This window comes from Pseudophryne corroboree, chromosome 7 (genome assembly GCF_028390025.1).
Source record: "Pseudophryne corroboree isolate aPseCor3 chromosome 7, aPseCor3.hap2, whole genome shotgun sequence".
Lineage (NCBI taxonomy): Eukaryota > Metazoa > Chordata > Amphibia > Anura > Myobatrachidae > Pseudophryne > Pseudophryne corroboree.
In genome coordinates, this window is record NC_086450.1 from 79,167,841 (window position 1) to 79,180,225 (window position 12,385).

The following is a 12,385-nucleotide window of genomic DNA, read 5'->3' on the forward strand; positions in this document are numbered from 1 at the left end:
TCGCCAGAACGGCTCAGATTAGGAAAACAGAGGCTCTGTTTGTCCTGTGGGCTACCAACAAGATTGGGGCTCCTGCTTCCAAGCAGACTATTGCACGCTGGATCTGTAATACGATTCAGCAGGCTCATTCTACGGCAGGATTGCCGTTACCGAAATCGGTGAAGGGCCATACTACCAGAAAGGTGGGCTCATCCTGGGCGGCTGCCCGAGGTGTCTCGGCGTTACACCTTTGCCGAGCTGCTACTTGGTTGGGATCAAACACCTTTGCAAAATTTTACAAGTTTGATACCCTGGCTGAGGAGGACATCTTGTTTGGTCAGTCAGTGCTGCAGAGTCATCCACACTCTCCCGCCCGTTCTAGAGCTTTGGTAGAAACCCCATGGTTCTTGAAGCATCCCCAGCATCCTCTAGGACGTATGAGAAAATAGGATTTTAATACCTACCGGTAAATCCTTTTCTCTGTAGGTATTATGGGCGCCCGTCCCTGTGCGGACACTATCTGCAGTACTTGTTAATAGTTATTGCTTGTGTTACACAAAGGTTGTGTTTCAGTTATGGTCAGCCTGTTGCTGATTTTGTTTTTGCCGTTGACTGGACTTTTTGCTAATGCCATGTTGTACGGCGTGTTTGTGGTGTGAGCTGGTGTGTATCTCACCCTTAGTTTAACGATAAATCCTTTTCCTCGAAATACCCGTCTTCCTGGGCACAGTTCCTATAACTGGAGTCTGGAGGAGGGGCATAGAGGGAGGAGCCAGTTCACACCCATTTAAAGTCTTAAAGTGCCCATGTCTCCTGCGGATCCCGTCTATACCCCATGGTTCTTGAAGCATCCCCAGCATCCTCTACGGACTAAGAGAAAAGGATTTACCGTTAGGTATTAAAATCCTATTTAGTCTTATTAGCGCTTGGTACTATGGAGTGTGCATCTGCATTTTTTTTTCTTTCTTTGTGGAACTAAAAGTCTCAGCATGAAAGCACCTCTAATTATGTTTGTGCAGTCTAATTGGAACAACCTCCCTGTCGAGTTCCTTCAGAAACTGTGTGCAAGTGTACCTAGGAGAATTGATGTTATTTTGAAGGCAAAGGATGGTCACGCCAAATAATGATTTGATTTAGATTTCTCTTCTGTTCATTCACTTTGCATTTTGTTCATTGATAACAAATAAACTATTAACACTTCTGTTTTTGAAAGCATTCTTATTTTGCAGCATTTTTTCCACACCTGCCTAAAACTTTCACACAGTACTGTACGTATGTGTCTGAATCTGTGAGTCCAGTTGATAAGTATTTGCTATTACAAATAGTTGGTTGGGAAATCAGATCATCCTTTATCTGTATCAGCAGTGTGACTCTCGAAATATAATCATTTTAGTATATACAGGTTGAGTATCCCTTATCCAAAATGCTTGGGACCAGACGTATTTTGGATATGGGATTTTTCCGTATTTTGGAATAATTGCATACCATAATGAGATATTATGGTGATGGGACCTAAGTCTAAGCACAGAATGCATTTATGTTACATATGCACCTTATACACACAGCCTGAAGGCAATTTTAGCCAATATTTTTAATAACTTTGTGCATTAAACAAAGTGTGTCTACATTCACACAATTCATTTATGTTTCATATACACCTTATACACACAGCCTAAAGGTCATTTAATACAATATTTTTAATAACTTTGTGTATTAAACAAAGTTTGTGTACATTGAGCCATCAAAAAACAAAGGTTTCACTATTTCACTCTCGCTCAAAAAAGTCCGTATTTCAGAATATTCCGTATTTCGGAATATTTGGATATGGGATACTCAACCTGTATTGCGTTTTATTTCATTCTTTGTGCTAGAGTTGAGTACAGGTGAATGCTTATTTTGTGTTTTCAGACACATTAGAAAGGATGATACTTCAATAGCACAATGTTACATCAAATTCTCCTTCCAGTTATCATCATTATTTAGGGAAGAGACATGTGGTATACATTAGATCACTTACATGTGATCTGTGGAACCGCTAGTAATTTGCTTGTGTATATTTTATTATCTCTGGACGTGCCTGTTTCAGTAGGCGTTTTGAAGCGAGCCACGAGCCAGACTGTAGACAATGAAATGATCACACCCGAGCCGAACGAGTGTAATGTTTTCTTTATCAGCGGCGGCGGTGTCCTTTTACAGTCACCTTGATTTTGTGCCAAAGGCAAAGTGAAATAAAGTGACTTGTGTTGTAATTTGTGCTGTCTCAAACCGGGTTACCCTACTTTGCACGTTCTCCGGTTCCCCGGTCACTAAGCTGGATCTTAAAAAGAAAAAAAAATTATTTTAACTTTTGGTGTGATGTACACAAGTATACAAGATCGCCAGGACACACGAGAAATACATCTGGGTTATCTCTTGTGTAATAATTTGATTATTTGCCATCTTATCTTTGATGAATATCAGTTCTCTGAATTGGCAGACGGCTAATTAGCGTCAATAATTTATCCCCATTCAGCGAGCACGGGCACTGCTGCCCATCAGTCTTGTTGGTTCCATCAGATTATGGCTGTCCTTACAGCCAAGTACCAAACTATTGACATGTGACAAGGGGCACTTATTATTATATGGTCACTGAGACGTCAACATTTTTGGAAACTGCCATGTACATTGGAAAATATGAACAATAATATCTATACATCTGATTAAAGAGGTTAATGTCCTTTTTGTGGTTTTTAGGTGGGTTGTATAATTGCCTTGTTGTTCTTGTCTGATCTGCCTGTCTGTATGTGCTCGGTTAACAGGACACTACCATTAGTTTATTAGCTTCCAAATAATTCCATGGAAATTGTGTTTAAGGGGGACATTTACTAAGCAGTGATAAGAGCGGAGAAGTGAGCCAGTGGAGAACTTGCCTATGGCAACCAATCGGCACTGAAGTAACATCTATAATTTGCATACTATAAAATGATACAGAGCAGCTGATTGGTTGATGGGGCAACTTCTCCACTGGCTCACTTCTCCGCTCTTATCACTGCTTAGTAAATTTCCCCCTTAGTATCTGTTGAGTTCAAATAAACTGGTGGTTCAGGCAATCCCTTCCTATAAGAACTGACTAAACAATTGTAGTGTGGATTAAGAAACGATAAATGATGATTCATAAGTGAGAAGGCGCGATATCATCTTCCCTCTTCCCATGAACATAAAACATATCACCCATTCATTATAGCACTAGAATGAAATAAAGATGTTAAGGTTTGACTAGCATTGCTGCTAGATACCCAGCTGTGGAATAATAGCCATGCAATGCTTACTTTGTGTACCAAAAAAATTATTTTGCTCAGCTATAGACCCGTAAAATTCGGAAGTGAACAGTAGAGTAAGATTTCAAATTTACTTATCTGGGTATTTTTGTCTTTGCTTTTGTTGTTTTTTAGAGTTTTGTCATTTGTTGGAGAAACTGAGCGACGTCGCTCAGGAAGGGAGAAAATAAGCGACGTTGCTCATTTTCTCGGCAAGTGTGTATGCATCTTTATAAGGAGGTACCTGCACTTTGCTAACATTTGGAAATATTTGTTTTAGACTAGAGCTTCTCTTTTTATGTACAGAAGTAGCATAAGCTGAACAATCTCCCTCAATTAGCATTGTTTATTTCTGTGATTTTGACTTATCTATTAGGATCATGCAGTAATAACTTTCCCTGGAGTTCAGTTTCAGCTCATTAAGCGCAGTGAAATAATTAGTTGCTCAAGTAATGTTCTTGTTGGGAATTGTGTGCATTACATTAAAGTGTCAGGGCCTGAAAACTTATATTCTCCGCACAACATCTGTGCATTGAGTTTTATGGAGATGTCATTGTTTACCTGATTGTGCCGCCATGTAACGGTGAAGTTGTGTTATTTGGATTTTAATCCTTGATCTGTTGTCATGTAAAGCATCCAAATAAGTTGTTAATGAGACTGAGCAAATATTCTAAACTAGGTGCTTCATCGCGCCCTACGGGCGCTCTTCACACCGTCGCAAGGGGCTACGCCCCCTTAACCCTTGCATGCCTTTCTGGGGTTCAATATTTGTATTATATGGAGTATTACCTGCATTCCTTTGTTAGTGGTTAAATATTGCACAATGAAAGGGCGTGCGATGGTGAAGGAGGCGCAGCCCCTTGCGACGGCGTGAACAGCACCTGCAGGGCACGATGTACAGAATGTAGCAGGTGCGGGGGGGACTGCGGATGGTGTCTGTAGATGCTGCGGTTGGAGGGGGGGCGGAAGTGGGGGTGGGGCCCGGATGGGGAAGGGTCGGGAGGTGCTGCGGGTGGGGGAGGGGCAGAGGAGTGGGGGATGCAGATGGGGGAGGGGTCCAGAGGCACTGCAGGTGGGGGAGGGGCAGGGGTGCCATGGGTGGGAGAGGGGCAGGTGTGGGGATGTTGTGGATGGGTGAAGGGTTCCGGAGGTGCTGTGGGATGGGAAGGGGCGGGAGTGCCGCTGGTGGGGTAGGGGTCCGCAGGCGCCATGGGTAGGGGAGGGGCAGGTACGGGTGTTGCGGCGGATGGGGAAGGAGGTCTGGAGGTGCTGCAGGTGGTGGAGGGGCAGGTGCTGGGGTGCCATTGGTGGGGGAGGGGTGGGTGAGGGGGGGACCGCGGATGGAGGAGGGTGTCTGCAGATGCTGCGGGTGGAGGGGGGCAGGTGTGGGGGGAGACATATAAGGGGGGTGAATTGTGGAGGGGGCCTGGAGGTGCTGGGGGTGGTGAAGGGGCGGAGGAGTGGGAGCCGCGGGTGGTGTAGGGGGTCTGGAGGCACAGCATGTGGGGGAGGGGTGGAGTGCCGCATGTGGTGGAGGGGAAGGTGCGGAGGTGTGGTGCATTGGGGAGAGGTCTGGAGGTGCTGCGGGTACTGTACATGCCAAAAAGGTAGTTGGAGGGTATGCAGTAACAGGGCCAGGACAGGGGTGACAGGGTCAGAACAGGGTTGACGGGGCCAGGACAGGGGTGACAGGGTCAGAACAGGGGTGACGGGGCCAGGACAGGGGTGACGGGGCCAGGACAGGGGTGACGGGGCCAGGACAGGGGCGACGGGGCCAGGACAGGGGCGACGGGGCCAGGACAGAAATGGCAGGGCCAGTATAGGGGTGACAGGGCCAGGGTAGGGGCGGCAGGACCAGGACAGGGGTGACAGGGCCAGTATAGGGTTGACAGGGCAAGCACAGGGGTGACAGGGCAAGCACAGGGGTGACAGGGCCAGGATAGGGGTAACAGGGCCAGCATAAGGGTGACAGGGCCAGGATAAGAGTGAAAGGGACAGGATAAGGGTGAAAGGGCCAGGATAAGGGTGGCAGGTCAAGGCCAGGGGTGACAGGGACATGACAGAACACAGGGCACGGGAGAGATTGGTATTAGGGACAAAACAGTGGTGACAGACAGATGTGTCTTACCGGAGTCACTGCTCTGACTGCTGCTGGCTGCTGCTGTTCCACTCCAACCTGTTGGGATCTGCTGCTGGTGGAGACTTGGCATGGCTGATTCTCTTAGGCTGAAGTCCTGCTTCCTCTGCCCGTCCGCATCCCTCCCCCCCTCCTCAGTCACACACCGTAGACCTCGCGCAGCTGCCGGGCACTGTGGTAAGGTGAGACTGGGAGTGACTGGTTAGCTCCCAGGAGACGCTGCGGCTGGAGGGAGGAGGGGGTCAGAGCCTGCAAGCAGCTCGGACTTCTGCAGCGCTACCCGCCGGCTAAAGTGTGTGAAGGAGCTGGGCGCACCTCACTGCGGGTGGCAGCGCTGCAGCTAGCGGTGGGGTTGCCGGGGCTGGAGATAACAGAGGCAGTACGGAACCTGCACAGTGGCTGGTGACCCACAAAACTGCAGCTAAGAAGCGTGGAGTGTGCCAGAAAGTGACGCTCCTCCGCGCCAGAGAGACCCTGCTGAGTATGCTGATGTGGGGGGGTCAAGCACACAGTGAGCCGGTGCCCGTCTGTCTGTACGGCATACCCCCTCACACACCCCCATACCTCCCAAATGTCCCGATTTTCACGGGACAGTCCCATTTTTTGGGGTCTGTCCCGCTGTCTCACCCGGGGGGCAGTTGGAAAGCTCCTGTACTCGCTGTTCTGCTTAGCAGAGCAGCGGTGAATAGTGGAGACAGAGGGAGAGGGGGCATCAGGGGGTACGGATTAAGGGGGGGTTCCAGCAGCAGAGCCGGATTAAGGGGGGGGGGGGGGAGGCGTTACGTACTGTTGGCCCCACAGTTTTAGGGGTCTCCCCGGCTCGAGTAGCTCTGTCCCAGCTCAGAAGCTCCCCCGTCCTGCCAGTAACAGCAGCAGCAATGTGCTACAGTCAGCACATGCTGCTGCGTATTGGCAGGTCTGTGGTGTTGCAGGGAGGCAGCAGTCTCCCTGCTTTCTTCTGCCTGTGCGGGTGTGTAGGGGGGAGCGACCACCTCCTCTGGATTTAGCCCTAGCTGAGGGGCCAAAATTCAATTTAAAAAAAAAATCCTGGAATTTGCATAAGGGGGCGTGGCCTCGCGTGGCGCGATTAGGCCACGCCCCCAACCCCATAGCAGGCACAGCAATGATATAGGGCTACCCTGTCTCAAGTGCCCTGGGCCCCCCGGACTCATAATCAGCCACTGGGGGCATGCCAGCAGCTCACAGAGCGCTGGGCAAGCCCCCTCACTGACGAAAACGGGGGCCCTCCCGTGAAGCCACGCCCCCTTTTCGCCGTGTGTGTGTGTGTGTGTGTGTGTGTGTGTGTGTGTGTGTGTGTGTGTGTGTGTGTGTGTGTCCCTCCTGCCTGAAGAAAGCTGGGAGGTATGCATCCCTGCCTGTGCCATGCCCATACTATCTGCTTCTGCTCCTAGTCTCCTATAGATTTGGCCAGATCTGTGACTCATTTGACTAACTCCGCCCAGTTTTGTGACTCCGCCCAGCGTTAGCAAATGAATCACAAAGTCACAGATCTGGGCTATTATATAGGAGATATCCATTTTGATTTTGATTTATTATCTTCTGCCAACTCTGTTCCTAACACATTCCACAGATGTCTTGGTTTTCTTTTGTTCAGACTGCCAAAAAGGGGGTATTTTATCAGAAAGGGGTTTGGGGGGGGATGAGCAAAACATCACAATCTGAGCATCTTAGAAAGGTTAGGTTGCTGTCCACATTGGGATCCGGTCTGGATCCCGACAGTCGAAATACTGTCGCCGGAATCCCGACACTGCTCTGAATCCTGGCACTGGGATCCCGATCGAGCATTTGCCCGGCTGTCTTACAGGTGAGCCGCAGGAGGGGGTTAGTTTTAGCCACCGGAGGGGTGGGTTAGGCTGCGGGGGAATGGTTAGGTTTAGGCTGCAGGAAGGGAGGGTTAGAGGGGCATTGGCTTAAGGATAAGTGTACTTACTTTGCCCCTGTTGGGATTCTCACCATGGGGATGCCACAGTCTGTATTCTGTCCTCCGGCATCCCGACCGTCTGCATATCAATCCCAACCAGTAGACGTTCACATCACCCAATATATTAGTTATATTCTAGAGAGGTACATCTGGTGTCATGGCTGAATGCGGTGTGCATTTCTGGTTTCTTCGTCTACTTTTAGGACAAGCCATATTGTACTTGGCTCTCAGTTTAACCCTTTTACTGCATGGAGCTGGTTTTGAAAATTTCAAGTATTCTAATGTCATTGCGTAATAACCTATATCGCGCTGTACTAAAACCCACTCTGGGACAAGTGTACGAACCAATATTTTGTTTTGTGCCCGAGCACTCGCCGAAAACTGTAAGTGGTCCTTTGCTCTATACATAGGACATCTATAAAAAGGTTATGCTTAAGGGTATATTTAATTAGCGTCGGATCCATTCCGACATGCATTTGTCGGAATGGATCCAACAACCCCTATTCAATCTCATCTCAATTCGACTTTTTCAAGTCGAATTGAGAAGAGGGACCCAGAGGGGGGGGGGGGAGCCACTGGGAGACCAGCGGGGATCGCCGCCAGCAGACGGAGGAGATCAGCGCTACAGTAGCGCTGCAGGAGGATGTCATTCAGCCGCCCGACCTCGCGGCAGTGTCCACCCGGCTCCAGCAAGCGTTACCTCACTTGCTGGAGCCGGGTGGATGCTGCCTTGAGCGGCGCGGCTGTGTGACATCCTGCTGCAGCGCTGTAGCGCTGATCTCCCCTATATGCCCGCGGCTGTCCACCGTCTCCCTGCGGTTCTCCCCCCTCTCCTCCTCTGGGTCCCAAATCTCAGTCCGACATTTTTTTTATGTCGGACGAAGATGGTCGAAAAGGGGACCTGTCTGTTTTGGCCCCATTTTCGACACAAGCATGTGGATTGGCAGCTATTCCGCCTATCCACGTGCTTTTCGACATGTCGAATTCATCGACTTGGCGAAAAATTTTGGGTTATAATGAATAGGTCGAATCACGATTCGACAGACGGCAGCTTTCGACTTCAATTGAATATACCCATGAGAAATACGTTTTCTGGTTCCAGTTTGATTTCCAAATGCATCTACTAGGCTCTAGATAAGAGGTTCTTAAACTCGGTCCTCGGGGGCACACACAGTGCATGTTTTGCAGGTAACCCAGCAGGTGCACAGGTGTATTAATTACTCACTGACACATTTTAAAATGTCCACAGGTGGAGCTAATTATTTCACTTGCGATTCTGTGAGGAGACCTGCAAAACATGCACTGTGTGTGCCCCCGAGGACCGAGTTTGAGAACCTCTGCTCTAGATACTGCACTCTTGTATTGCGAGACATATCTGGGATCCTGAAGCTTTTACAAGCATAGACAATGGGAGGAAATGCTGGAGTATGCATTTTTTCCATCAAGTTATGCTAAATATGGGATTATTAAATTCATTATTTTGCTGGATCCAGAAATTAAATCAAAGTAAAAGTTCTTCCTAATTCATAGATCACCGTGGCTTTTTATACGGATTGTTTAGAGAGCAGATGATAAAACAGCATGAACTTCTGTATTTAGGAGATCTTGCTGATTGGAGATTAATTTGATTTATAACGCCACTGTGATAGTAGACACAAGACTTCTTAATGATTATACTGCAGTGGTATGAAGGGAGGGAGGGGGATAGAAGGCCTCTGCATTGTGGAAATTTCCTTATAGTAATAAAAGCATTTGCCATGACATCTCTCGCGTACAAAACACAAATTCTCGCGCTTGAAAGAAAACATTTCTCATGTGGAATATATACAAGCGACACATACAGACTTTGGTGTATTTACTCTGCCATACATATTTATGAGCATCTGATGCTCATTGTTGGTCAAGCAATCCGTGTTTTGTGTTCAATCTCAACAGGCTTATGGTGTAATGACAAAGCTGTATAATATTGCCCCATGGTGGACATATTTCAGTAAGGAATACGACAGCAGTTCATCTTTGATGATCACGCTAGAATAATGAGATGCACTGATTTATATTCGTTGGGAGGCTGGAGATAGAGCAGAACATAAGACGGTCCCTGGGAATGGTGTTACTGAGATTTATACATCATGTTTACTGTGACCGTTACAATGTTACTGTCTGTTTGACGAAGAATAGCTATATTAATATACATATAAATACACACATACAGGCAATGGGCGCAAAAAGAGAAACCCCAAGGTATGAGGGCCATCAAGCGTATTGTAAGAAAAGTGCTTCCAAACAGGTTTTTGTTAGTGTGTTAATTAAGCAAATGACATCCTGGTCTGGTTAGAGTCATGTAGAACAAGTCTGAAGGTGACCTCACTGGTTTTTGTAAGACGTGGAGATTGTTAGGCGAAATTTGACAGGTGCATCGATGATCTATTCCGCATTCTATTAAAGGTTTCCGCTAGAACGTCCCTCTACGGCTGTGTGACGGTGGACTCTGGGTCCGTGTAATCCATTGTTGGAGTAGCTACAGGAGCTATAGTATGTTATCACTGAAGAGTACGACACAAACATTGTGCGATCTTTAAATCTTCAGCCCTCTTGGTTTTTTTCCTATAGCACTTCTTATTATTCTGGAGTGGAGTAAGGGGTTATGTTTTCATTACTGTATATACTGCAGTTTGGGCTGTGTTTTGTGTATAAATTTATGTCTTAATCCCCTGTGCCTGGGTTTTAAAAGCCACAGTGTAGCGGGTAGTGATGACGGTGCAGATCTCTAATGTCCTCGAGAACATGTTGTGTGACATTAATTAGCCATTAAGACCATCAACTTGAAATCTCATGTTCTGTAAGTAGATGGTTGTAGGCAGTTTTAAACTTGTAATCCTTGTTAATGAGTTTAAAAAAAATAAAAAAGGAAAACTAAATAATATAGTTGTCTGCTTTACACGTTTTATAATCCTGCCTAAAGCAATAAATGAACTGCTCCTGTTTCTGTGAGAATTTAGGATTTAACATAATTGTGCTTGTCCCTGTGTCATGTATGGAGCCAGTAATCGGAACACCTGCTGATATGTATTACTGTATTACCGTTATTAGGAGATTAGTCATTACATTTATTTTCAAATATGTTTTGCTAATTGTCAGTGCGGTTGTATGTGGTGAAAGGTGCACAGGAAGACGCTTTTTATGATACAGCGTCGTCTATGCTGCTACCTACAGATGTGTTCTCTTACATCCTTGCTGCAGTCACACTAAACAGCCCTTTAAGTCGCCCCATGCTGTGGTGGGACTCGGTAGCGCCAAGCATTTTTTTTGTGAGCGAAAATGCATCTTAGTCACAAAGTAATGCAATAGAACGCACAAGCTGATCCTGCTGATTAAAATGACAGTATATGCAACATGCCTATATTCTGTGTGTAATTGCAGCTGTATCTGCATCCGAAATGCCATGTGTTTTCCAGGAAAACACTGTAGCATAGCATTTTGAATGCAAATAGAGTCACAGTCACACACAGAATATAGGCATGCTGCATGTCATTGTAATCAGCAGATGCTGCGTGTGCGTCCTATTGCATTAATTTGCGAATAAGATGCATTTTCGTGGAAAAAATGCAAAAAAAACTCTGCGCTACCGATTCACATGGCACTCACACGTTATGTGTAACGCCACTTATAGCACACAAAGCAAGGAAGTAAGAGGACACATCTGTATACAGCTATAAAATGTGATATTCCTATGGATTATAAATTGTAAACTCTTGCACTAATTAACAGTATATGAAAATGTTAATTGTTGGCTGATTTTTATTTATGACATTAACCAGTTGACATTATTAAAATGTTTCCTATATCACTTTAGAAGTCATTATGTCCCAGACTGATGTAACATTTGTGCTGAAGTGGGAGGAATTAGCCCATGTCACCAAAAAGTTCTGTTTTTCGGTTTTAGTTGCCTATAAGCATGCATTTTTTTTTATACCAATAGGACCAGTTATCTTGTTGTAATGTTCATAATTTAATATGTCAGATAATCAATGTATACATTACATTATATTCAGACACGGCGAGGAGGAGAAAAAAGACATCTACAAAAGTGAGAAGCAAAGAGAAGACCTCGAGAAAGGAGAAGAGTAAAGAAAAAACGCACAAATCAGGTTCCAGAAAAGAAGAGCGGCATAAAGACAAACAGCGCAAAGACAGCCACGAGGAGAGGCCATCTGGTAAATCGGACAGGAACTCCAAACATTCAAAAAGCTCCCGAAGATGATCCCGCTATAGTGCCTCCCTAGTGTAACATACTTTTTATAAAAACCGTTTATGCTAAATGAAATTGCATGAGTTAAAAAAGAGCGATTTTAAGTAAGTAGTTTGTACGTTTTTGTTCCCCTAGTCTACTCACTGAGCTGTACACCTGGCAAACAAAATCAATTTTATAGCATATTGACTTTTGGCAGAAGTGTGTCATTTGCCATTTGGACAACATTAATGAACATAAAAGCCAAATAAATGCTGTATTTTAGCAGCTACTGTATGACGTTAAATATGTGAATAATGTTTCTAAACCTTTCCTTCTTTTCATGTCTATTAAACCCGTTCTTTTCTAAGAATTGTTTTGGTTTGATATTTTTGTGTCTCAGAATATGTTCTTGGCTTTGTACCTATCACTTTATGAGCACACAACTGATGGTTCTGAATCATTTTTGTGGCATATTGTTCCATTTTTCTTTATTATTCTTTTAGCTGTTTTTTAATAAAAATGCTGTGTTGAACAGGTCATTGGAGGCTTGTACCGGTTATTGATATTAAATTAGACCTGGACAAATAGATTCAAAGAGTTAGAGGCATGCAATTTTGCAGTGAACAGTATATAAGACCACACAATTATTTATGTAAGTAAATGGCAATGTACTTTGAGATAAAATCGCTTTAAGTCCTAATAATAGCTAGCATATTATTATACAGTACATTATACTCTTTGAATTGTATTTAGGAATGTGCTGTGTGTGTGTAGGTTGGTTGACTGGGGCAGAGCCTTGG

General features: G+C 45.5%; 1 protein-coding gene across 1 annotated transcript in view; it reads left to right on the top strand.

The window, feature by feature from the left end:
* Positions 1-11,955, top strand: part of CWC22 (CWC22 spliceosome associated protein homolog) — a 225,285-nt gene extending 213,330 nt beyond the window's left edge. Inside the window, exon 19 of the mRNA XM_063933337.1 lies at positions 11,407-11,955. Within this exon, the coding sequence (XP_063789407.1) occupies positions 11,407-11,615 (209 nt within the window). The 3' untranslated portion in view covers positions 11,616-11,955. The remainder of the gene's footprint in view (positions 1-11,406) is intronic.
* The last annotated feature ends 430 nt before the right edge of the window (positions 11,956-12,385 follow it).